This window comes from Puntigrus tetrazona, chromosome 21 (assembly GCF_018831695.1).
Source record: "Puntigrus tetrazona isolate hp1 chromosome 21, ASM1883169v1, whole genome shotgun sequence".
Taxonomy (NCBI): domain Eukaryota; kingdom Metazoa; phylum Chordata; class Actinopteri; order Cypriniformes; family Cyprinidae; genus Puntigrus; species Puntigrus tetrazona.
Window position 1 is genome coordinate 11,005,630 of NC_056719.1, and position 27,538 is coordinate 11,033,167.

Below are 27,538 nucleotides of genomic sequence, written 5' to 3' on the forward strand. Positions count from 1 at the left end.
ATGTATGTGTATATATATGTATGTGTATATATATATGTATATATATATGTATATATATATGTATATATATATGTATATATATATATATGTGTATATATATGTATGTGTATATATATGTATGTGTATATATATATGTATGTGTGTATATATATACACACATACATACAGGCTTGTTGTTGTACATTTTCAAAAATCATGTTTTTAATGTTGTTTTTTATTGTGTATTGTATTAAAACGATACAGTTAACTGAGATTAATTACAATGCACAATGAAAAAACATGATTTTTGAAAACCCACGTGTGTGTGTGTGTATTTGCCAAAATTAATTTACATTTTCATTGGGATGATACATTGTTAAATTAATAATTTACATTTTCTTACAAAGCATGCCAAAATTAAAATGAAATGAATGTGAAAACAAAAAGCTACTAATAATGACAATTTATATTAAAATGTAAAATTCAGCGTTTTTTTGTTAAGAAAACAAAACTCCCGCTTATTTTAGCATGTGACTTTTAATTTGCAAAACGACCCCCCCCCACACCGTTTTATATCTTATTTTATTACTTCTTGGGTATGAAAGGACTTCAGAGGCATGAAGCATGAATGAAGATAAAGGCATGTAGTTACAAGCCAGAGACTAGAACTACAGTACATATCCTGTCTGTGACTCACGCACAGACAGTTCACAGCAGTAACATTTGGCAATGCTTAAAATCAAAGGCACCCATTTCCTCTGTGAGGACGTAACGCGTGTAAAAGTTTTAAAATAGATTTCGATAACAGACAGAGAAGAAAGTAGCAAGGTATTTTCCTTCTTGCATCCGTCAAACACACAGATGCATGGGGATGTGAACGCTAATATTTACGGCCAAACGTTTCCTCTGGGAATGATAGGCTGCGTGTGAAAAGGAAAGAAATCCAAGCAAATTCTATGTAAAACAACAGCCCAGAGTAGGTGTGTGCCGGCAGCCTTCGCATGCGTTCGGTGTTTGTTTTGAGAGTGAAAGCTCCAGCTCACGCTAACTACGAGTAAAAACAAAGTAACTCTCACACCAAAAATGGACGATACCATCTAGTGCCCTTAGTTTAGCAGTTCTCAATTCCAGTCCTCGCGTCTCCCCGCTCTGCATATTTTGTATGTCTCTCTTTGTGAACGCGCCTGATTCAGATAATCGGCTCCGCGCATGAACTGTGTTGTGATCGACATGGTCCCTACACAGTGTTCATCGCTCCCTACTCCCTGAGCAGGGGAAATCCGTTAAAGTTTACTTCGGGAACATTCATTTACGGATTTCCGCTGTAAAGCGATGAATGCGAATTCAATTACGGCTCTCACACTTCAACGCACTTCGAATGCAATGTACAAGTTCTCTTCGAACTGGAATCGTGGCGGAATATCCGGTGATGTCCACTTCGCAGGGCGCATGCGTTCGAATAGAAGAAACGTCCGAAGCGGCAAGAGAAACATGCTAGATGTGCAGAGCGGTGGGGCGCGAGGACTGGAACGGAGAATCGCAGCCTTAGTTGTAGAAGCAAATAAATAAATGTACAGTGATATCATACCTGTTCCCAACAAATGACTTGTTTCTGTTCCCGTTGGTCAACACGATTACGATATAAATCAAAAAATTCCACATAAATTACATGTTCTTTCTAAAACCCTTCGAGGTTAAAGAGTACAGTTGCGCTAGTCTTAGTTCTTCTGCGTTCGGGCGTTTCCTCATACTGCTGTTATTTCTTGGGCCTCTTGAAGAGTTTGGTAAAGGTGTGCTTCTTGAGGCCTGTGCTGGAGCCTTCGGCGTCGTCTCCCGTGGAGCAGCTGTCCTCGTCCCCTAGGTTCTTCTTGCCAGTGATCTGAGAGATTCGGCTGCCACCCTTTCCCGCTGGCAGCGACGGGCCGTCCTGCTCGGAGGTGTAGATGAGAGAGCGCATCGAGTCGACGGAGGTGAGGCTAGACGGCTGAGAGTGGATCTCTCCGAGGCTGGCACACTTCTCCATGCCAAAGGTCTTTTTCTGCAGCAGAGGGCTGTCGGTGGAGGAACCACCGTTGGATCTGGACAGCTTATTGTAGAGTGGAGTTGAGGTGCAGCGCTGGGCGTCTCCGTACTGAGACACCGAGAGAGAAGAATCTGATTCGGACCGGTTCAGATCCCTACAGGATGGGACAAGGAAAGAAGAGGATTTTAGGATCAACGCATTTGCTAGTTTCAATTTTTGAGCTTCGTGTCGGCATGAAACCGCACTCGCAACCCATGTACTTTGTACCCATGTTTTTTTTCTGCTGTGAAATGATTGGATGTAATGAAGTAGGCGTTTCATTCAGAAATGAAGACAGGCGGTTGGAGGGGCGTGGTTAAGGATGTTACGTTCATGCCCAAGCCGTCAAACTGATGTCATCAGAGAAGATCTTTTGTTTCAGATGGGAGGAGCATTTTTCAGATTTGGATTAAAGGTTACGAAGGCAAAACATTTTTTTGGTTTATTGACTTCAATCAATCATTTTTCAATCATTTTTATTTATATAGCGCTTTTAACAACACAGGTTGCATCAAAGCACTGTACAGTATAATGACAGGGATGTATAGTGACGAGAGTGACCAATTTCTTATTAAATGCAGAGACGGTCTCTGTAGTCAATTTAAATTTGTCAACTTGTCAAAGTCAACTTGAATTGTTAACCACAAAAATAGCAATGTGAGTTAGCATAATATAGTCAATTTTGATTTTACGAACCGGACCTTAAAATATTTGTAAATTTAAGTTGAAAATGTATTTCTCACACTGAAATAATGTCCACTAATATATACCAGGGATGATTATAAAAATTAAGTAAATTAAGTCAATTATGACTGGATTAGTTCGGTTTCTCACTAAAAAGGTTACAGATCATGACATGAAATTATAATATAATTATAGTAAATATATTATAACGCATTACACCTACAAAATTGGCATTCGCAGAAAATGAAATGAAAACTATTTTGTTAGCAAATTGTTAAATAGTTATTAATCAGTAACAGGGAAGTTATGGACGGCCTACACACGTGCTGTGTGTGTGCACAGCAAACAGTGTGTGAGGTACCCAGTGCTTTCAGTCCTCTGATCGCTGCGTGAAGCGGTGAAGCCTGTTGGTGGCAGACCTGAGGCCGCCTCCATAGAGGTGAAGTATGAGGAGCGGTACTGCAGCGCAACAAAACGAGACCCGGAAGAAGAAGACAGGAGTGAGGGAGACACGATGGAGGGATGAGACAGAGAGGAAGACAGCAAAGGCACAGGGAGAAACTCCACGTGGCCGATCGAGTGGCTGCGAGCCTGTCGCACGCAGGGGCGACCGGGGGGCCTAAGGGGCCCGGCCTCGCTCTCACCGGCCTCTACCAACCTCTGAGAGCTCAGGTTCAGCATGGGGTCTCCGTGTCGCGGTCGCAGGGACATCAGGCTGGGAGCTGAGGAGAGGCAAAACACACAGATGTTTGTCTGTATTAGCGAGAGGACCTTCAAATCATTCGGTCACAGAAATAATCGGATAAATTATAATGTAAATCGCATCCAAAATTAAATTTTTCCTTACGTGATGTTTATTATGTATACATTAAAACACATAGAGTATATATTTTAGTATTTACGTGTATACAAATATGACATTTTTAATAAATGTATACATGCAAGTGTTTGTATTTATATATGCATAACAAATATACGCAGTATATACGAGTATATTATGTAAAAAAAATTACAAATTATTTTGGATGCGATTGACTGACAGCACTAGTTAAAACTATACAACAAAAATGAAGACTTACGACTAGCTTAACTTGTGATTTAAAGGGATAGTTCACCCAAAAATGAAAATGAGCTGTTAATTACTTGCATTAATGTCATTTCAAACGGTTCATCATCATCACAAATGAAGATATTTTTACGGGTTTCGAGAGCTCTCTGGTCCTCCATAGACAGCACAGACGATCAAGGCTCATCTTTACCGATCGTGTAAAGATCCCTGCTGTCTATAGAGGGTCAGAGAGCTTTTGGAATCCTTCAAAATATCTTCATTTGCGTTACAAAGATAAAAAGAGGTGGTACGCGTTTGGAACAACAAGTGGGTGAGTTATTAATGACAGAGTTTTCATTTTTGGGTGAACTATCCCTTTCATTATTTACATGTGATAAAAAAAAAAAAAAAAAGTTTCGTGGTTGACTTTGTCGAAATACATGAGCGTTTTGGGAGGAGTGTGCGATACAGTGATAAAAGCACATTAACTGTGGTTAATGAAGGAAAACGGAGCTAGGGAGGAAACAGAGCTGATGATGTGGCACAGGAAATGAACACAACAGTGAAAAAAAGCATTGCAATACTGCAGAGCGAAGAGGATCAGTGTCCACAAAAACTGCACGATAACAGACATGCGGTTTCAGCCTGCACGAAAATAACGCAGCTCTCGGTTAGCTGTATGAAACTCTGAAGAGGGATGATGACTTTACATTATGCACTTATTACACGGCTACTGAACTAATGAATGAATAAATGGGCATGGAATTTTTGATTTGAGTAAAATTATATCATGTCAGAAGACCATAGAGTGATACAAAAGATGTGTAATCAAAACGGTTAACTAGGACACTGGGTCTCTTTCACCAATGCATGGATTCTGTATATTTACACGCATGAGCACTTTTTACTTATAACTATAGCCTAATTCACAACGCGTGATTTTCTGAACATTGTTATAATGTAATGAAATTTAGTTTTAGAACCTCTTGCTTGAGGTTTTCATGTTGAAATAGATCATTAAACCATTTATGCACAGTAAATGAAACCCAATGTCGGTTTGCAACAGCAACAAATTATACAAATTTACAAAATCAAGGTACAAGAACATTTCTGCAGAGAGCCGTGTAGTAAGTTTTAAAACAGACTTTGCACACTGCGCTTAACCATGGGTTAACAGATTTTTAACCACTTTTTGCCAGGGTTTTTACAAGAGTTTACCCCCTAAATTGTAAAACGAGGGTTGACCACTTGACTTTAACTCTGAGTTAGCCTTAGCAATGCTGCGCTAAAGACGCATGTTAATCACTAACCTAGAAACCCAGCAACCCACCAAAAATAACCCAGGGTTAATTATTTCAGTATGAAAAGCCCATAGATACAATAAAAAAAGAAAGCTAGCTTCTGCAGAGCCATGTTTAGCAGCACATCTTCAATATATGCAGTGTGATCACACTAGTGACATTTTGGAAGAATTGCACATGCAAAAAAAAAAAAAAAAAAAAAGTCCTATAAAAGCTCTTTTCTGTAACGGGTCAGCAACCTTTTGGACATCCTTTTTTTTCTAGTTAAACACAGTGCCAATAAATTACATATTTACAGTGTGATTCTACCGAACACCACTGTATGTGTGTGTGACAGGCCAATCAGCACGCTTTAACCGGCGCACACAGAGATCATAGATCACGCTGCGTCAACACACAAACATTCAGAAGCATTGTTGCCAGGTCTGCGGATTTCCTGTGAAACTGGGCTACTTATGTCCGCAGATTGAATCGGCAACACTAACAAAATATTTAGCCCCTGGAATGAGACTTTTAGTGGAGAAAAAAATGTGTATTTTAACCCCCACAACTAGATTAGGCGTTATTGGTTTGCGAAAACCTGGCAACCCTGTTAAGGAGACATATTTGGCCACATTTGAGGAAAACAGTCAAGCTGTATTAGCTGTCCATCATTGAAAACTTCTATCGTTAAACGGTTGATTAATATAAAATGATTTACAGCTTCCGTTTTACCTCACTCTCTTTCAGTGTTAAACTAATGCATCGTGTAGAAATTCACGCTCTTCTGCTATAAACAGTAAACCCTGCCTACTTTGATTTCACAAGACATCTAAATCAAACCAAGCTAACTTGTTAGTTAATGTGACAATCTCTCATGACAAAGAGTTGCAAAATCTGCAAAGGAAATTCGAAATCATGTGGATTTATGTCGTAATGAATGGATTTAGCAGCAAAACTTCGCCAAATGTCAGCAAATGTGACAGCACCTTAAAACTTTTTTTTTGTCAAATTAGGCTGCCATCGGTGCAGACGTGGAATCAGTGGCTTCCAATTCGTCGCATCTACGAAAACGATCGCGATAGAGCCGGTAAAGTCGGGTAAACATTTCACATGCTCTGGTGTTTATCCACGCTGAGATGAATATAAACAGCAGCACTGATTCAACATCTGCACTTCACAAGTTTAACAGAGGATAAAAGATCTGTTTAAGAGCTGGATACACAGTTTCCATCTAGAAGGTCTTAAATGCACAGTGGGAGTGAAATAGAAGGGTTTGCTTTGTGTTAGCATTGGCTGAGAGAATAAAGGGGGAGCTGCCAACCAGAAAGGATTGGTTTCCACAGGGATTGGCTCTCGGAAGCCACAGGCCAAAGGTCGCTCACTCGCCGATCCATCTGCCAGGCGGCATCTGCGGACATTAGCCAAGGATATCACACCAAGAAAAGGCAAAGCTCAACGGAACGCGTAATCACCATGTTATTGGGTTAGAAAACTCGTCACTGGATCTTTTTAATATGGTTACACACAGCTGAGATGCTTTATGTCATGACAAAGGTAAATATGATCAGATGATCAGCGCTTGTGTGCGATAAACTCACATTGCAGGGTTCCTGGGGAGAGTATGTCCTCGTCCATGTCGTCTAGGTCATCGGATAGCAGTAGGTGTTGGGGTACAGGGGGTCGGATGCCCAGGAAAGCAGGGTCCAGGTTGAGGGCAGAGGCCAGAGACGAAATGCCGGGATTATTGACGATATTAAACCCTGTCAAAATCTCAATTTGCTGCCATCGATGAAGCTTTTCTCTCAGAGCAGCGGTCACTTCTCCCAGAGCCTGCCTGCAGAGGTGAAAGAGAAAGAGGTGAGGTGAGGTTTGGTCGCCCTACACTCTTAAAAATAAAGAGTTCTTATCTATGGTTCCTTGAAGAACCTCTACGAAACCTTACAGATCCAAAAGGTTCTTCAGATTAACATCAAGTTCTTAAAAAGCCCTCCTTCTGAATCTTTATTTTTAGCTTTTAGTTGAAACGAGTCTTTATCTCTGGTGACTCACTTGGCTGAGAGGATTTTGTGATCGACATCGTCCAGTGAAGAACTGTGGGCCACGTGAAACGTCCCAAAGAGAGTTCCTCTCTTCTTCTTGATTTTTTCCGCCTGTTATTGTGGTCACAAATTCATTATTGATGGATATCCAGTTAGTAGAAGAGGCTAAGTAGATTTAATATTCAGTGTAAGCTTGCAATCTAACAGTGTTTGAATATCTTACCCCTTCTTTAGCCACTATGAGCTGTCTTTCCGCTTGCTGTTTCTTAATGTTGTAGTACTGTACTTCCACCTCGTGTGTGAGCTGCAGCCATTTCTGCAGAGCTTCAGGAGGAGACCAGCCGCTCCTCAGCTCCAGCTCCCTTTCAGCCTTCTTCAGAGCCATTCGTACCTAAAACAAACACACAAGCTCATAAATATTGGCCGTGTTTCAATGTTTTGATGAGGGAATCGTGTAAAACCTCTTCTGTGCAGTTCCCATGGTGATGGGACACCTGTAGGGTCAATCTGCGAGAGCCTGCTAGGACATCCAAACATGTTGTCAATAAGCGAAAGGTGAAAAGAAGCACGCGTTTTATTATAAACATGCTATTATTTCACTAGCGTTTGAAAAATCAATAGAAAAAAGCACCCTCTTTTCAGCAAAATTGCAAAGCGAGGTACTACATATATAATTGATAACTTTTAACTTTTTGCAATATTTTGCATTTAAATAATAGATTGCTTTACAATTTATTTATTTTTTTATCTTGTGTATTTATGAATGCTATGCATAATTAAATTGCATATTTGACATAAAGCGACAAAGTTGTTGCCTTGTGATACCTGTTCCAGCTCCTGCTCTGCATATTTCTGTCTGCTCAACTCGTTCTCGGTTCCCTCACGCAGTTCTCGTAGTCTTTGTGCCTCCTGCTTGGCTGCGACAATCTCGCCTCGCATCTCCCGCTCCAGGTTGACCTTCTCCTCGGCCACCGTGTGATGTTCTTTCTGTGCAATCTGCAGCCTAAACATGAACACATTATGAATCTCGAAATGAACCACTACAGACTCGTTACTTAAACGGCTGAAAATTTTGCCATTAATCACTTACCCTCCAGGGTGTCATCCCAAACACGTAAAAACTTTGTTTGTTTTCAAAACACAATTTAATATATTTCGTATGAAAACTGAGAGGCTTGTGCGGCGTGGCTGACACAGAAGAGCGTAGGCAGTTTGCGTTCAGAGGATATTCTTAAAAACAGCACTATGTTTTCTGTCCATACAAAATCTATCCTATCCGCGACATTACAGTTGAACCACTAATGCAGATGGACTATTCCGATGATGTTTCTGGATCTTGACAGTGTTCATTACTTGGCAGTCACAAGCCTCCAGATTTTCATCCAAAATCTTAAATTGTGTTCCAAAGACAAACAAAGCTTTAAGGGGTGATTAATGACAAAATTTTCATTTTAGGATGGAGTAACCTTAATGTAGTTGCCCTCAGTCACCAGTAGGTGGCACACTGCAGAAAGGAGTAGACATGAAAAGGGAACTGGATCTGCAAGACACTACCACACCTCTTCCTTCTCATGAAAAGACAACTGAACAAGATGTGGCTTGTACGATGTGGTAATTCTGTGGTAAAACTTCCCTACAGCCTTACTGGGAAATCCCACCTCTCACCTATACACGGAAAGACTTGTACATCCAGTACAAGGATGGCTAAATTTAGTTATTACTGTGGCTTAATGATGCACTTGGTCGACAAGATGTATTTGATTCAATTTAAAATAACTGCAATCAGCTTTGTTTGATGTTATCACGGTGTAATATTTCGGCTGATGCATTTTTCTCCTTTATTAGTCAAAGAAATGAGAGCGAAAGAGAAAGAGGGTGGGCAATAAAAGCGGAGTGGACTGCACAGGGCAGCCTTCTCTCTTGCTGACGTAGTCCCAGTTCAAACAGGAAGTTAGGTATAAATCAAACTGTTATTGATATGACAGCGGCCAAGGCATAGCGTAACACTCATATCTTGGTCGGGAGCAAAAGATAAATGAAAAGGAAGGAAATGAACAACATAACACAAATAGATAGCTAGATCTAGGGGTGTGAATCTTGGTTTCAAAATTCAATTAAATCATGATTATTATTATCAATCAGTGGCCCGGTTTCACAAACACGGTTTAGCTTAAGCCAGGATTAGGCCTTAGTTAAATTAAGATATTTAAGCAACTTTAACAAAAATGCCTTAGAAGAAAGCATCACAGAACAATGAAATCGACATGTTTAAAGATATGAGCGAGATATTTCAGTTGAGACAGCTCAAGCTCAACACATTAAAGAGCAACCTTAAAAACGTTAACCACAACTAAAGACAAGTTCAAAAGAGAAGTTATAGTAGGCTATTGCTTTCGTGCTTTTCGATCGTCGTGTATTAGATCAAACTTGAGTTTCATATTTTTCATCGCAGAGCAATTAAAAAATAACTGCTATCTCAAACGTGACATATCCCCTGGGTTTGAGTGCATTGAATAGCATTATACTGTAGATAAAATCAGAGATGAATCAGTGCACAATAATATAAACATGCAGATTACTCATTAATATCTCATGGTAAAATTAATTTACACATAAGGTAAGGTATCAACTGCTTACGTTACTCGGAATACAGTTATTTTTCATAAAATGCTTTTTTATTGTTTATTTTTTCTCCCACCCCTAATAGATGGATTGATAGACAAACGGACAGATATGATGGACAGACAGATGATAGATAGATATGTAAAATATGAAATGTTAAATACGAATGCCTCTTGCCACAGAAATGCCAATGCATCAGACATGCTGCACTCTCGCGGATCAAAGTGGAAACAAGGTGTCCTGATCTCTGTTCCAAACAGGATTTAGTGTGAAGGATATGACAGAAATGCCACACACTCAGTTCCACGTGATGCTCTGAAACACCTTTCACACTTACACTGTGACTGAATCACATTACACTCAGCAAACATTCCTCTATTCCTTCAACAAACTAATATAGATCACCAAACTGCATCCTTCTCCTTATAAGGCCATTGCTTTAAATTAATGCACCGTAAAGAAAGGATGTTTGAATCATGAGTTTCTCCGGGACCTCTGACCTCTGAAAAAAGACAGAGACAAGTTCTGTGTTTTGCCTCAGCGCAGTGGGCGCCAGCCGAACTGAGAGTGCAGCATGATAGTGCAATTGTCTGAAACGCTCAGAGCCGGATTCAGCACAGCACTGCCCGTCCTTTTGCCATTTAAGGACTTTTGAGGGATGCTTGCATCACCCTGCAAGAGTCTTTTGACCTGAACAGACAAAGATAGTAGGAAATGAAAACACTTCCACTGCATAGACAAATTCCTCTTTTTGTCTTTAAATAAAACATTAGCGTACATTTAAAACATTATATATACTTTATTCATGTGATGCAAAGCTGCACTCTCAAATCATTATTTCAGACTTTAGCGTCACATAATTGTTCCAATATGATCATTTGCTGCTCAAGAAACATTTCTTGTAAATATCAATGGAAATTGATATATATTACCATATTTTCTTTTACTTTCAATTTTGATTAGTTTAATTCATCCTTGCTGGATAAGTGAGTATAAATAGATATCTAATTAAAGGAATAGTTCACCCAAAAACTAAAATGTTGTCATCAATTACTCCCACTCATGTCGTTCAAAACCTTTGTTCATCTTCAGAAGACAAATTAAAGTATTTTAAAATAGTATATACATATAAAATAGTCTGTGTGACATCAGGGGTTGAACCGTAATTTTACAAAGTATTAAAACTATTTTAACAGATTACATCAAAAATATCTTAATTTGTGTTCTGAAGATGACATAAGGGTGAGTAATTAATGACAGAATTTTCATTTTTGCGTGAACTGTCCCTTTAAGGCTAGCTGCCATGGAAAACAACAAATACATGCAATTTTTGGTTATACAAAAATGTCTCATAGGACAATGCTGTGTAATACAGTATACTAAAATAATGAAGAAATATGCATTAGTGTTCATTAGAGTAACGGAAGGCTGTTGTTTACTAATGTAATATAATTCTCTGATGAATCATGCTATTAGAAGAGTGACGTAGCCTACTGTGCTAAAAGCCAAGTGTGATGGTCCTAACTGAACGAAGAACACTAAAATGGTTCATTTCCTGTTCTTAAAGCATCTACTGCCTAATATTTCATCATTCAAAATATCTGGAACTGAAAATAAACATTTGACTATACTAATTATAGCTGCTCCTAATTCAGAAACCAGACTAAATGTACTTTCAATGAGTAATAAAAATAAAGATATTTTCCAGGTAATTTTCTAACTTAACTGCGGCAAGCTGTTAATTACCACAGACGTATTCATATTCATGCCTCACCGCGTAGTGGAAGTGTTTACAGTAACTGTGACAGGCTTTACTGTGAATAAACATTTAAAATATGCAGTTAATCACCCTAGCGTGTTAGCATGAGACTGACAAAATCACTTAGCAATGTGTGATGTCATTACCACTTAAAAAGTAAATCTTTTGCTTAAGATGTGACGTAATCTGTGAAAGACTGTTTACAGCACAGGTCTTAAAACTCCACCCGTCATTAAATATGAGCCTCGCAGCTCCGCTTTAAAGCCTCTCTGGCCTATTAGCTGTGTTTTGCGTACAAACTGAGTGCTTACTTCTGCTGCAGGTCCAGCAGGCTCTGCTCAGCTCTCTGAAGCCCTTCGAGGTCCTTCATCATCTGGCCAATGTGGTCCCTGGAATTCCGGTTCTGCATGTAGGCGAACCAGCAGCCCCCCACTCCAATCACGATAGACACCACCAGCATCAAGTCTTTCAAGTGACTCTTCCTGCTCGCTGCCGCCAAAAAGAGCAAAAAAACAACACTTGAGCAACAAAAAGGAAACAAGAGAAATTAGGCTGAATGTTGATGTTGCTCTTTCACGTTAAATGAAAACGCCTATTAACCATGGACATCATATTATATTCTGATTTTGTAAAATATATTTTATTTTGTGTGGCATTTTCTATATTCAGTAGAAAAGTCTGGGGTTAGCGAGATTTCTTATGCTTATTAAGGCCTCATTTATTCGATCAAAAGCACAATAACACAGTACAATTGTGAAATGTTATTAAAATGTTAAAAATAGTTATTAAAATAGTTTAAGTTATATTGTAAATGTGAGGCAAAGCAGAATTTTAAGCGTCATGACTCTTCAGTCTTCGATGTCACGTGATCTTTCAGAAATTTATACTAATGTTATGAAGTGCTCAAATATTTCTTATGACTATCAGTGCTAAAAACAGTTGAGCTGCTTTTTCGTGTATTTTTGTGCAGGTTATGAGAAATTCTACGATAATAAAAAACATGCTAAAAACTAAAACAAAACATTAATTTGAAAAAAAACAAACAAAATTGGAAATACTTTGTGACATTCATAAAGAACACTCAAGAAAAAAATATATTCATTTATTTAAATAACAGTGACAGTAGTGTATGAACGAATGTTGTGTATGTTTGTGAATATTCTGATGATTCTAAATAAAATAAATAAAAAGTAAAACATCTAAAAAAAAAATCATACTTGTCTTCACACTGTCACTTTTGATCATTTGGATGCGGCTTTGCTGAATAAAGGTATTAACTTCTTTAGATAACAGTGACCAGTAGTGCGTGAATGGATGTTCAGAGGGCTGTACACTAGTGTATCACGTACAGTGATGTCATCTGGGAATTATGACTCTTTTTCAGCATAAATTCCACTGGTGACCCCAGCTGACCCTGACATGGCCGAAGCAAATTAGTGTTTTCTTTCCAATGCTTATGTTTGCGATCTTGTTCATGTCTATTTCCAAAGTGGTTTTTCATACCAAAATAAAACAGTTAAACTATTTGACTAATGGGTCGAGGATGCTTTCATCACGTCGATCGAAAATGTTAATATATTGCAGCTAAACGTGGCAAATAAAACCAGACTATTCTTTTTTTAAAACAGGCTTTACCCGAATATGACATAGAGGACTGCCTTGGCTTTCTATGAGCTAACAAAACCACAAGCCCGAGAGTATGAAGAAGGTATATGGAAAAGTGCCCAGGATTTTTTGGCAGGAGTAACACATTAAATTAGGGTCTGCTCAGGCTGATTGTCTTCCAGTCTCTACAAATCCTGCCTAACATATGTGTCTGTTGCACAACACCGTGATATAAAACACACGCGCATACCGCTTTTAGCAAGAAGAACAGTAATACAAACAAGTAGTAATCTACTTAGGAAAAAGTCCCAGAAGTGATGAAAAGCTCCCAGTTAGGATCTATATACACATCAGCGGTTCTCTATCACATTTGTCTCAATCTACTTTGCAATAAATAACTCCAGAGAGGTGTTCCCCACGACGATGGCGGCATCAGCTGCGTAACGGCAGGATTTGGATGACTGGATTAGCAAGAGCTATTTCCATCTGCGATCTCGCCGCTCACATCCTGCCCAGGAAAATGGCAGGTGACGGGACATGTAGCGGTGCCAAAAGTATTTGTGAGCGGACGGTGTTGAATCCTTCAACCTTGACGCTCACTCATTCTAACCGCCTTGATTTGGCCTCAGGTTAAATCTCCTGTGGGGTTACTGAAGCCGGCACATGATCCATTTCCGTCTTGGATTTCCTTTTCACTGATGTTTGATAAAATAACTCTCTGAACGTATATAAAGGAGTGATTTGTTTGCATGCGTAATGTTTGACCAAGTCTAGGGACTGAAGGTAAAATTGGTAAATAGACACTAGGCTGATTTTCTGTTAGTGATACCACACCATGAGAAGACGCCATAGTAAGATCGTCTGGAAAAGTGAGGAACCTTCTACCGTGGACAGTGTAAACAGTGACCGGAGAGGCAAATAACTGCCATAGCTGAAATTATTAAGAGGCTCTGGAGGGAATCTGGAACTGGGAGGGATATACCAATCGGCGACAGCCCAGACAATTCACAGACACATTGGTGTATTTATATAGTATATTAATTGATTACATCAAATTTCTTCAAATAGTTTGACTTCACAAAAAAACCCCACAAAGCTACAACTGATTTAACCACAACAAAAGAATAAAAAACACCCAGCTTTTATTTAAAACAGCGAGCTAGACTAGTAACCTACCAACTAGCAATGACACAGTGCAATTGTTTAATCTTTTACATGTCATGGCCCACCAAATACGATCATACTCCTGCTTGGGACCCTCATTCTAAAGTTATGTTTATAGTTTCTTGCATAAGGACTAAAACCGATTTAAAATGTGAAAAAAATCAGTAATATAAATATTATTTGGAAAATATTCAGCTTTCATTATACACTGCCCATCCCAAAAAAAGTCACCACCTGGATTTAACTAAGCAAATAGATGCTATAATCTGAGGTCGCTGCATTTGGTCAGGTCTAGGTTCAGTAAAATTATGTGCTCAAAGAAAGAGGTGGCACATTCCGAGACGACAATGCCAGAATTCATTGGGCTTCAACTGCGAAAGAGTGGTTCAGGGAGCATGAGACATCATTTAGATCTATGGTCCACCAGAGAGTCCAGACCTTAACCCCATTGATGTTCTGGAGAAGACTCTCCCTTCATCAAAACCAGATCTTGGTGAAAAATTTACGTAATTCTAAACAGGAATAAATGTTGTGACCTTGCAAAAGCTTATCAAAATGATCAAAGCTAAAAGCGGTCCAATGAAAAGTTAGAGTGGTTTCAGAGTGTATTACAATATGTTTTTTTGAAGTGCTGGGCAACAATTAATTGCATCCAAAATAAAAGTTTAATAAAATAAAAATTTGTTTTATTATTTGTATTATATAATCAAAAAACCAAAAACAAAAAGCTGCGATTTATTGAGATTAAGCATTGCCCAGCACTAGGTTTTTTTTTTTAGGCAATGATCTCTCATACTATAAAAGTTACTTTAATCTAATTTAATTTAACTTAATCAATTAAATTTTCTTTGCAAACTAAAAGTTTTCTCATAGCTTCATAAAATTAAGTTCAAACCACTGGTGTTAAATGGATTATTTCAGTAATGTTCTTACTTTCTGGGCCTTTAGTTACGTTATTGTCTGTGGAGGGTCAGAAAACTCAGATGTCACCAAAAAACCTTAATTTGTGTTCTGAAGACGAACGAATTATGGGTTTCACATTACGTGATGGTGAGTAATTAATGGCTTTATTTTTGGGTTAACTAAAGATGTTGTGTCTAATGCCTTTATAAAAGCACTTTTTGTACCAACATCTTTAACGGGTTTGACTCTGGCTGATGTTCTAGGTCAGCGGAGTCATGGTGGAATATCTGGTCATGTTCACTTCGCAGAACACTTATGGTCGAATAGAACAAATGTCGTACGTGACAATAGAAACAAACGAAAGAGTGTGGGGCACTGGTATTAGGAAATGCTGTTCTAGGTAAAGACATTCACATGAACTATCAATCATATGAATGCACTGGACATTTTTCAGGTCCCTCACCTATTTATTGATAACATCCCATCATCCCTAGCTTCTCTGTTTCACCAGCTGTACTTGAGTATCACTGCTGTAACGGTCGACATTAATGGGACATACCTCTACCGTCTGGCTCTTATACTCCAATAAGCCTGGCTATTTTCAGACGCAGAAGATATTTAGTCATGAGAAAAGAAAACAGACTAAACCTTCCCTTGATTTCTGCACGTAAAGAGCAATGAATACACCAGACTGGACTTCATCCAGAGAACACTCTGCAAACATCAACCCAGAAAAACGTGCCATACAGAACATTTCCATTCTAGTGTTTTTCTAAAACCTGAAAAGGGTCAGTAGATGGAGCAAATAACTGGGTATTATTAAATATATAATTCTTCTAGAAACCAATCAGTCTATACAGCATTTCAATCACTATAAAATACAAAATATTTGCACACACATGGTGATTCTTCTAATAATATTTGTGTATTAATAATATTTTGAAACTGTATAACGAACTTATAATTGAACAGTTCAAAACGATTCAAAATAATGAATCAATCTTACCAACTTTTGCCAGTGAATCTGAATTAATTCAGATGGACGTTATAAATGATTCACAGAATTTAAGTAAATACCATTTCTTGCAAGTTCTTAAAGTGGTCTCTGCAAAACTTGGAGATGAATCAAAATTAGTGAATTAATTAAAATGGAGAATTGTAAACTGTTTTACAGAAATCTCACATTCAAATGATTCATTCAAATGATGAATTAGATTTTTTTTTTTTAATTCACCTGGACAGTTTCAATTTAATCAATATTACCCTGATCTTGCTTACTTTTGTTACTTGAGTTTAAATCAGGGACGCTATTTAAATATCAAACTCATAAGTATATATGAGTCATGAGACAACATATACAGCGCAAAATATAACCACAAATATATGCTACTCACTTGGAGATCCAAAAAGCACAGTGTCCAGAGCCTTCAGCTGTAGTTTCTGTGCATGACTGCGGTCTGGTATCTTCAGCACGGACAAAAGCAGGGTGGCATTTTTCACTGCGAGTCTGTGAATAGCACCAGACCTTCATCACCAAACTCACTTCAGTCCAAAAGCTGAAAAATTTAAAAGCTGTACGTTTTCATACCTGGGTAGAGCTTTTCCACTGATGTCATTTTTCCTGAAGGAATCAACATACTGAGGTAACTCCACACAGTTAATGAGCCAGTCTTCAGCTTCCTCTACTGTCCAACTATACACTACAGACGCAAAAAAAAGTGCTGTTAGTGGTTATTGCCATGGAACATATATTGAACAAATGATGGAAGCTTCATACTTTCAGTTCCGCAAACATAGTGCTTTCACTTCTACATGCAGGTGATGTAGGTTTATAATGTGGACTGTCTGGCATGATTTCTAAACGGGTTAAATGTTTTTCTCTGAGGAGATGTGTGCAAACCTTCAGAGGCCTTCCAGGAATTCCACATGTCCTCCACTGTGATCAACATATCTGCTCTATGGAAGCTGCTGTGTTTTCCTTTAGGGTCGTGGTACTTCAGGTCTTCTCTTAGAAACTGTTTGAGGAAACAAATACTGGAAGTTAAATTCTCTGATGTGGTGGTTCTCATCTTAGGGGTTGAGACCCATGGGTCACAGTTTGTTCTGACAGGGTCACACGCAGCTGGTAAAAACATGTTTATAGAGTTCCATGTAATATTTTATTAGGCATTGCAAAAGTCAATAGGAGCAAAAATTCAAAATGCAAGGAGCACAAACAGCACTCAGAACTAAGCAAACTAAACAGTTACATGCTAGTTTAGACTTGACTGTTCGTGCTTCTAGAAGACATTTCTTTTTACGGCACTGCGTATTTGCAGAATTCAATATCTGGCAAGACACATAGCAAACAGTTGATTAATGTTTTTTTTGGGTTGTTGTGATCCACTAGTTCTACGACATCCTACATTATATAAATGCTGACAGTCGCACTGGCTCTGACTATGGTAAAGGTTACACTCACAGGACTGCCTATGGCCTTGGGCAGGCTGCTGTCGGTCAGCAGTAATACTGTTTACTCTGAGGGCTCAGATGTGACGTTCTCACGAAAAAGGAACTGCTTTTGGTGATTTAAAGAGAATACAGAGTGCTTTTTATAGCCTATGTTCATAAACCATAATCATGGTGAATTGCTTTTGATTGCATGCAAAAGTGTCACGCTCATCAAACTTGTGGTGACAAGCAGATCCAAAAATGGATTTTGAATATCCTTTTTTAAAAAAATAATAAAAGTTTTTGTATCTTTGATAATTAGGTTGCATTTTTTTTTTGTAAAAAATATTATAGAAACATATTGTACAAAAATGTCTCAAATGTAGTGACAGGGAACAGGTATCTAAATTAAGCACAATTGAGTCATACTTTCCAAAGATCATTTGCTTTAAACATGCAATTCCACCCACCTACTATGACTATAAGTACTATGAGTTAAGAAAAAAAAATTACCAAAAATACATAATCACTATTCAAAAACTTGGGGTGAGAACAACTAAAGACAAAAAAAGTATGCTCACAAAGGCTGCATTTATTGTATTTTTTTTAACATCATTACTCCAATCTAAGTGTCACTTGATTCTTCAGAAATCATACTAATATGCAGATTTCGTGCTCAAGAAGGATATATTATCAAAAAAGACTAAAAAGTAGCTTTTTAGTATTTTAAATTTAAAAATTGCTTTTTAGTATTCATGTAATATTTTTAGCATTGATTTGTTTAAAATGTTAGAGTCAGTTAAAAATGTTAATTTTTACATTAATGGATATTATTAATGTATAGTAAAAAAAGGCACATTCCCCATTTAAAAATGACAGTTTTTTTGTCATTTTTGCGATTCTATATTACGATCTTCAGGCACTTCACAATGCGGTTCCAAAACGATTCTTGATCTACATTTTCCCCAAGTAATCCTGCTGTGCAAATATTTACAATCTTAACCAAAATTGGAGATTCTATGCTTTTTGTTTACGGTTAAAATATCTGTGCGTCAGTACTGCCATCTTACAGTAGGCTTGAATCTTGTTTTCACGATTCAATTCAATTACGATTATTATTATCAACTCAATGGCCCAGTTTCACAAATGTGGCTTATCTTAAACCAGGACAAAGTCTCAGTTAAATTAAGCTATTTAGGCAACTTTTAAAAAAAATGGTTTAAAAGAAAACATTACAGGTGTGTATCTTGACGGAGAGCAATTACACTGACATATTTAAAGATTTGTCAGAGCGAGATATTTCAGGTGAGACAGCTCAAACATGCATTTTAGTCTAGCTTAAGCCTTGTCTGTGAAACCGAGAGAACATCACATTCTCAGTTCTCAGTATTACTGCACAATTCTACATTTTATAGACATTTTAAATCTAATTTACTTGGTGCAAAATGTACATTCTTTTTATTAAGTAGGCTACTTTTTAAAACAATCACTTATTTAAAATAAGTGTTCTTTGAGTATCCGAAAAGTTTACAGACAATATTGTTATGGGTTTTTCTTTTTTTCCTCTGCATTTTTGCCATTTGATTATTACTGAGGAGATCACAGACAGTGGCAGCTTTACTGTGCTGAACTGTCAAGTATTCGTAAAGCACTTCGTAAAGCTTTACAGAGGTGTCTATGTCTCTAGTAAGCAGACCAAAAGCCACTGTGTCCTTTCCAGCGAGCTCTTATTTGTACATTGGGCACAGTGCACTGTGCTGCAACGTCAACCTCTCAACACAGCAGACCACAAAACCACACACAAACGCTGCAGCCCTCACCCCATCCGTCTCTGTCACGTCCACACTGCCGTCTGCATCATCGTCCATGTCTTTGTGAATGCTGCGGATGGCCTCGAAACTTAGCAGGGCGTTTTCATCATTGCAAAGAAGCTCATCGATACCACACAGTTCTGAAAAAAAAACAAAAAAAAACACATGATATTTAAAACAAGTCCACTTGAACTACTCAAATGCTAACAAAGAGATCATTTTAAGCAACATGACCGCAAAGAAGCCATAATAACTGCCACCTAAAATATTGGTCAAACTATATTGCAGCATTGCATGTTATCAGATTTCATATGTGAAGCTTAGTGAAAAATATAACTAAGACGGTAGACAAGTGAAGAGAAATACACTTACGATAAGTACTGTAAGTATTTAACACTGTGTCTATACTAGATGCAACAAAGCAACTGTTGCAGATTTTTTTGTCAGTACGTCATAAAATAAAATCATGCAGTAGTTTACTGTTGAGGATTTCTCGCGCTGAGCCACATCTACTCTAGACAGCGTCTCTGATTATAATAAGTACTAAAGTATTTTGTTGTGCGCCATCACTTTCGTTTGGTGTAATGCATACTGCTGCTGAACAAAACCCATAAAATAACCTGTACCAGGTGGAGCTGCAAAGGTAGAAGGTTCGCACTGCTATAGTCAATGCTAACCGGCCAATTTTTTTATGTAAATCAGAAATCTCATTGGCTGCGTATACAACATGAACCAGTAAGTTTGTGCCAAGCAGTTTAAATTTGTGAATCTCATCAGTTTGCATTAACAATTCATCAGAGTTTTTATGAGACAGAAATAAAAAAAAAAAATCTAACAAAAAGATAAAGGTACAAGGCTGTGTACTTAATGGCTTTAATGAGGGAAAGAACTACAGCCCCACGAAATATTGCGAACAACCTGAACTGTAATTGGTGATTAGTGATTGGTGGATATTTCTCTGCTGAATCATGGACATTGACGATCAGTTGGTCGCACAATCACATAATTTATACGCAATTTATTATTTTGTTTAACATTTTTGCTACAACATGGGATTATTCAATGCGTGCTGATGAATTTGATCCTTGTTTATAGTTATATGGTAATGAAAGTGTTCAACATTCTACCAGTTCCTTTACATCAATATTATTTGTGATTTAATATTTCCACTTTTGCTGCGTTATAAGCCGGACTTTGGAAAAAAGATAATTGTTTGTTCGGTTTCTATCTATACACCTTTCGCTTTTTAGGACAAAAGATTATTAATTAAAAAAGCACAACAAAACAGTAAATCACATGCTATATTATATACCGACTATAAATGACAGAACATTTAGCAAACACTAAGGAATGAAATAGCCTAAATAAAAAAACTACAAAATTAAGGAAAATCTCATTGTTGCAAATTTGGCATTTTGGTTGCAGTCTAAAGCCCTTAACTTAGATGTCAACTACAAATTACATTAATTGTAGACAGTTAACTGTGTTAACTCATTCTGGGCAAACATACGATTACTGGAAAAAAAATCTGGAGTGTCTTACTGTATCTATTATAACTGAACAAAAGAGCCAACTTAAAAGCCTTCTTCAAGAGCACAATAGGCCTATTCAGACCCAAATGACCTTGAAATGAAAGTGACTTTCATTTAGTCCCCTCTGTAAAATTCATGCATCTTCCATGGGTAATGTTTTAATCAAATTCAGACTCATTAAAAAGGGTATCTGTCATTTCACCAGCAAAAACGACAACTGCGCTTGTCTGTAGAGTTTGGAAACTAAGCAAGGATAATAAAATGATCACTTAGTGATGATGTACAGCCGAAAACCGAGCCAACAGCGGTGCCTTTGTAAGGGTCCAATGTTTGAGCCCATTGTAACAGGAGAGTTCAATTTGAGGGTGACGCTCATACAGTTGGTAACATATCCACGTTACCAAGAGCCATAGAGTGACTTTTAAACTATTTATAGATGGAGACAGAGCACAGCTGCTGAGGTATTGTGGATATTGCTGATATATGGCGGTGTGCAAGACTGGATGTCCTAGAGTTAACTTTTGTCTCACAGGATTAAAAGACTTGATGGAGCAGGTATTAACTAAAGAAATCAACCATTTCAAGTTTTTTTTTAAACTGGACTCATCTGACATTTTACAGCTAAAAGCGGATGCAATTTAAAAAAAAATCCAAATTAAACAGTGCGTTTTTTTCAGGCTGACCTATTTTTGTCCCTATTTCACAGAAGTTGAAACACAACTGGGCAAAACCACTTAACAAACATGGCACAACCACAACTCTTCAAAAAGCACTTGTCCTCACACATACACTGGGTTTCTGCATGTTAAGAAACACAATGACTCTGAGAAAACCGTTTCTAAATGTTGAGCTTTTCTACCTAAACTAAGCTAAGCTAAGCTAACCAGACTTGGATCAAGCAGTCACATGTACAAGTAAAGTTACTGGCATAGATTTACCAATTTAAGCAGAAATACAGTCTGATTTTGCCATTGATTGTAATTGAGAAGAGGCATCGGATATACACGAGAAGAAACAACAAAGCAGAGGATCTCAGGAATTTCCTCACATATTATCCTTGAATTCCCTGTTTGCATTCCCTCCGCCCGGTTCACTTAAGATATCATCTGACATATAGCCAGATTCAGTTCACTCCCCATAAAGTTCTGTTATCGTTTCTGTCATCACCAAACTCTTCTGTGGAACACAGAAGGTGCAGTTGCAAAGTATTTCCTGTAACTTAATCTGGGCCAACTTGAAGACACAAGCCTGGCTACTTGCAGCTTTTGCAAAACTTTATTTTTAAACCACGTAATCAAAAAAAAACTCGAGCAAATCCAGAAATAATTTTTTGTCTCAGAGGCAAACATTGTAAGAGCCTTCTAACTTCTAAACAAACACAAATGCTCAGCCAATGACATTTAACATCAGTTCACAAAGTGCATTGGACTATGGAAAGCTAGTAAGGTCAGAAATGTTGGAGTTTTTTTGCTAAAGGTTAGTTGGATCTTTTCAGTTGCAGCCCTAGTAATTCATAAAGCCACGACAACAACAAAGACTGAATACATTTAGTTTTAAATAGTTGAATTTTGGTTGCTTTGAGTTTTATTAATTTATATGGAAACACGTGACTTGCGTAAATTATGACGAAATGTATTTTCTTGCAAACTGCCTTTTGAACAGCCAGGACACACTGAATCAAGCTGCTGTTAGAATATGATCAAATCAATTCTTTTCATGTATCTCTGACTAGAGCATTACTTGGTAGGAGAATGAGGAAAATTGACAGGCCGAGGATCAGGAGAGGGGAGGGAAAAAAAAGAAATGGAGCAAATTTTAGTCTGCTTCATTGGATGGCGGGGAACTTTAAAAAGATCTGAGGGGACTGTGAGATTTTGTGGAGCCTTGAGGATTTAAAGAGCTGTTGTAAAAAGACCCTTCAGTATTGTCCCATGTCCCAGCTGTATGAAATCAGTCGAGTGATTTACACAATGTACTAGAGAACTGAATACTTACACATCGCACTGGATTAAATGACTTAATGATGAAAATATTATGGTTAACATTGTTGTTCTGTTTAATGTAATAATTTGGGTTCAATACAAGTCAAGATTATCCAATAATGTTGTTGATTCCCACAAAAATTAATTTTGACTACATTGCTTTAAAATGTTTTATCTTACAATGGAAATAAAGCCAATTTATAAAGGATTAAGATGCTTAGATTTTATTATTGTAGCCACAAGACAAAAATAATAGTTCAATTAAAAAAGATTTTAGTGTGAAAATGGCTTATAACTTTTTTCTCTATAAAGTTACATTATCCCCGGTTTGACAGACAAGGCTTAAGACTAGTCCTACACTAAATGTAAATCTGAGCTGTTGCAACTGAAAGAAACATGTTGATGCTTTTGTTTAGTCTTAAGACGCACACCATTAATGCTTTTTTATAAGGCATGTTTATAAATATTGCTTAAATGACCTAACTGAACTATGGCCTAATCCTGGTTTAGGCTAAGCCCTGTCTATGAAACTCGACATATATCAAATTTTACTTTTGTCGATGCCATGATGGCACAACATCTAAACCCTAAACTGACCAGGAAAAATCTATTCAAACAGCTTTACAGCTCATATAATATGCTGCTTTTAAATCCTTCAAAACATCTCAATTGAAAAAAATTGGTACAAGTCATTTTTGTTATCTTCATTATGATGAAATGCTCAGATTGAGCTTGTATTAAACCCGGAATATCAAAATGCAATGTGTCATTTTGCATTCCGATAAAACAATTTCCACAGTGGTCCAACTTTGCAGCTCTCAACTCCAAAGGGAGATAACACTGAAAATCTAATTATTCCCACCATTTCCTATAAAAGGAGAAATGTTCTAGGGAATGCATTCCACTAGGGGCTGAGATGCTAAGTCCTTTTCTGAAGCAGTTGGATAAAGTCAACACAGCCCTGGATGTAATACATGCAAGTAGAGCCTTTTCCAGACGCGTGCAAGAAGATTCACCTCAAAGACGGTAGAGATGCCCATTTAGAATTAACCCCAGTGAGGCAGAGGGCCTGGGAAAATAGATGATGACCTCTGAAAGCACTTTAAATGCAGCTTGATTACACTATTTATTTAAGTGACTTATAAACTAATAACCAGAAAAACAGAAATAGAAACAGAAAACGTCAGTAGCTCTTCAATCCATTGGTCACGCCTGTGAAGCGTCTATCAGAATCAGGAACAGACAGAACCCTTCTGGAAGATTTGAGTAATTCCCAAACCAACTTAACTGAGCACTGAAAACTGACCTTAAAGGTCACTGCACACAAGATTGGAAGCTCAAACTACAGTTTTCAGAAAGTCACGGGATGTTGAGGGTTTATTCATCTTTTCTGAGCTATGTAGCTAAAAAGAATTGCAAGAGTGTTTCTTTTTCCTATTTTTTACTAGGTCTGCAGTACGCTTTATTCTTTCAAGAGTTTTGAGCAGACTACAACCTCCCTACTGGTGAAGGTGCATAACAGGACGAGGAAACTGAACATTCGTGTCAAATAACAAGAGGACACTTTGATGGACAACAAAACTTGCGAGGGTGGGGTGTTAATTCCAGCAGTCTTGCCTCATGGGAGGCATTTATGTCATGTCCGGGCATTAGCTAAAGTAACCCTCCTGCATCTAATACTTTATTCTCCTTGATAGAAAAATAACAATTTTCTGAAACTCACCATCTTTCCATCCAAGACGAGTTTTTTTCTTCATTGAAACAGATTGAGAATTACATACAACGTGGAGCACGATTTAGAGAAATGTAGCATTACATCACTTGTTCGGCAAAGGATCATCTGCATTGAATGGGTGCCATCAGAATGAAGTCCAAACAGCTGATACAATATTTTTAATAATCCATAACACTTCATTCTTTTAATTAACCTCTTGTAAACTAAAAACATATGTGATAGTTAGGAACAAATCCATCATTAAGGCATCTGCGTCTGGACAAAATACCAGTCTATAATCCATAAAAATGCTTCCTTCAGTGAACAAGTCCATTCCGTTTTCCCTTCACTTTAACATACGCTGACATATTTGCTTAGAACTATTTTGGCTTTTAATTGGTGATTGATTTCAATGGGTTAAATAATGTTATTGATAGAGGACTTTTTAATTTAGCTAAAAGCAACATAAAAAATAATAAATGTGCTTATTATAATTAAAAAAAAAAGCATTTTAGCTTCACAAGATTAATTGATGGAATAGATTACTTAGGACCTAGGATTTAAGACCCTCATTCTGATGGTAAACAATTAACTGGACCTATTGGTGAGCAAGTGATGCAATTCCAATTCTCTCCAAATCTGTTCTGATGACATAACAAACTCATCTATACATTAAGGGTGAGTACACTTTCAGCTATTTTTTCAGCTTTAATTCCAGCATCCTGACACGTAATTCTTTCAACACTTAATTTTTGGTCCGCACATGTATGGATTGTTTGACATCATCGCCCATGAGCACTAAACAGGGGAAGAGCTTTATCTTATCACATAAGCACACATAAAAACAAATATATCATGCGCCATTTCTGAGTTGGACATTTCTCTCAACAGCAAACACTGTTCCACAGGGATTATGTAACACATTAAGTCCACACTATAAAGACACATAAAACATGGGAAATAACACAGAGTAATTCAACTGAATTATGATTTCCTACCGGATAGTCCATTGGCAGACTGCAGGTGGTTTGTCAGGCTGGGCTGATCTGCTGCACTCCTCCACAAGTAGCCAAGCCATGCAATATACATACAGTGTCTGGCAAATCTCAATAGATCCATGCTAAACTTAAAACAGACAAAGAGCATTTTAAAAAAAAATACTGAAATATTGAAATAATGAAATATTCACTCACATATACTGTTAAGACATAAACAAGCTGAGTATGACAGCTAATCTTTTTAACTTTTATAAGTCACATCTATTCACAGGATACTGTATTTGTTTTAAATTGCCAACAAATAACCCGAAAACAAACAGTATCTTTTCAGTTTCATTAGTAACTATGCCGGTTCTACTAGTACTTATATAGTATATATTAATGAGTAATGAATATATTCTCATTACACTAGTTGTTTTTGATTTAGTTAGATGCTCTACAGTTTAATTACAAATCCAACTAGTAGGACTAAGAATAAACATGTACTAAACAGTTAAGGACTACTATTGTCTATTCAACGAATGCCAGTAAAACTAACACATATACTAGTACTGAATAGTTAAAATAACCAAATATTACATACTAATGTTAAAGAAGCAAATTGGAATAATCAGCAATACGCTAATTTCCGTAGATAAGCTATGTAATATGAACTAATGTCTACTGAAACGTCACGAGCGAAAATGAAAAAAAAAAAAAGTACCGTAAAGCTAGAAATTGTTTGCTTAATGGGACGAGTTAACTCGTGGTGCCATATGGGTAGAGTTGAAGTGAAAACGTACATGGAAACTCTTCAAACGGAGCTGCACGCTCCAGTCTAGTGACGCGTGGCACGTTACATTCGCTATGCTATATTTACGTAGTCGGCAAACTTAATAAATATGCCTATTTTGGCGGTACGCTTAAGTTCCGCCTTTGTGTATTTTGCCACTTGGCTCGTATCAGTTAGCATGCGAAAGCACATAAGCAAAAGTAACTGCTGCCGCAATGATGCAAATGCATATGTAGCCTGACACCCATCGCGTTATTGATTTGAAAACGTAAGATTACCTGTCGAAATCCGAAGCTTGCAAACTGCTCGTGACAAATCAGATGTAAAAGTTTCTTTCGATCCGATCGAGATCCATCGGGCAATCGATAGCTGTGGGGCTTAAATCTAATGAGCAGGGTGTCGTTTTAACTCGGGTGAAAAAACGTTGTCATTTCAATGTCCAATAAGTTTAAACAACGCTAAAAAAAAAAGTTCGACATGTATTCTCCACATCTCCCCTTATAGCCTACGTAATAACCCGCCCATGTCAATAATACCAAATGCTGTCAAAAATATGTATCCATCACTAGCGTTAATGCGCGCTTCGAATAAAACGTACAAAATGAAAGAGTTTTCCAAATGTATGACACCGAAGTACGTCCCGGATTTACAAATTCACTTTCGATGTTCACTGCGTGGATTCAAGGTCCTCTTTTCTGAGTTATCCAACCCCCCCTTGGTGTTAAGAATCCGTTTGGTGCTGCTTTTGGAGGTTGTCTAATGGTAAAGCAAATAGTTTCTTGGGATGTGAATTGCCAGGTTTGAGGTTTGTTCTCAAAAAGCAGAAAGACACGGCCATCTAGCGGCATGATGTTTAAACCATGCAGCTAAAACTGAAGAAACCCCTCCCAGGTTTCCTGTCTGTTTACCAAGACACAATGATACACAAATTTTGTCCAATACTGACATCTATCTATCTATCTATCTATCTATCTATCTATCTATCTATCTATCTATCTATCTATCTATCTATCTATCTATCTATCTATCTGTGTCAACTAGTTAAGGGAAAAATCAACGACAAAAATAAAAGCCTTTTTTGCATAAGTTTCCATATAAATGACCAAAGGATAGTTTCATTCATATAAAATTTTGTCATTATTAGGCTTTAT

General features: G+C 37.5%; 1 protein-coding gene across 3 annotated transcripts; it reads right to left on the bottom strand.

The window, feature by feature from the left end:
- Nucleotides 1-608: 608 nt before the first annotated feature.
- Nucleotides 609-27,508, bottom strand: stim1b (stromal interaction molecule 1b). 3 transcript variants are annotated; one of them, XM_043221306.1, is made up of 14 exons: nucleotides 26,666-27,506; nucleotides 25,616-25,742; nucleotides 19,399-19,529; nucleotides 17,049-17,163; nucleotides 16,737-16,848; nucleotides 16,543-16,655; nucleotides 11,788-11,965; nucleotides 7,921-8,098; nucleotides 7,319-7,486; nucleotides 7,106-7,206; nucleotides 6,655-6,890; nucleotides 6,378-6,464; nucleotides 3,384-3,447; nucleotides 609-2,156 (listed from the first exon to the last, which is right to left on the bottom strand). In XM_043221306.1, exons 2-14 carry the CDS (start codon nucleotides 25,734-25,736, stop codon nucleotides 1,736-1,738), a joined length of 2,025 nt encoding a protein of 674 aa, XP_043077241.1. In that variant the 5' UTR covers nucleotides 25,737-25,742; nucleotides 26,666-27,506; the 3' UTR covers nucleotides 609-1,735. The 3 variants fall into 3 exon arrangements, with proteins under 3 accessions (XP_043077241.1, XP_043077242.1, XP_043077243.1); XM_043221307.1 differs by having other exon boundaries at nucleotides 25,616-25,737; nucleotides 26,666-27,505; XM_043221308.1 differs by lacking the exon at nucleotides 6,378-6,464 and having other exon boundaries at nucleotides 26,666-27,508.
- Between the last annotated feature and the right edge of the window lie 30 nt (nucleotides 27,509-27,538).

Bases quoted from the DNA above. Each gene is read 5' to 3' on its own strand.
- stim1b (XM_043221306.1), bottom strand. From the start codon at position 25,736: ATGGATCTATTGAGATTTGCCAGACACTGTATGTATATTGCATGGCTT. The intron at 16,656-16,736 runs GTATGAAAACGT...TGCTATTCACAG, and splicing joins AGTGGAAAAGCTCTACCCAG to ACTCGCAGTGAAAAATGCCA. The intron at 6,465-6,654 runs GTGAGTTTATCG...TAATGTCCGCAG, and splicing joins CTCCCCAGGAACCCTGCAAT to ATGCCGCCTGGCAGATGGAT.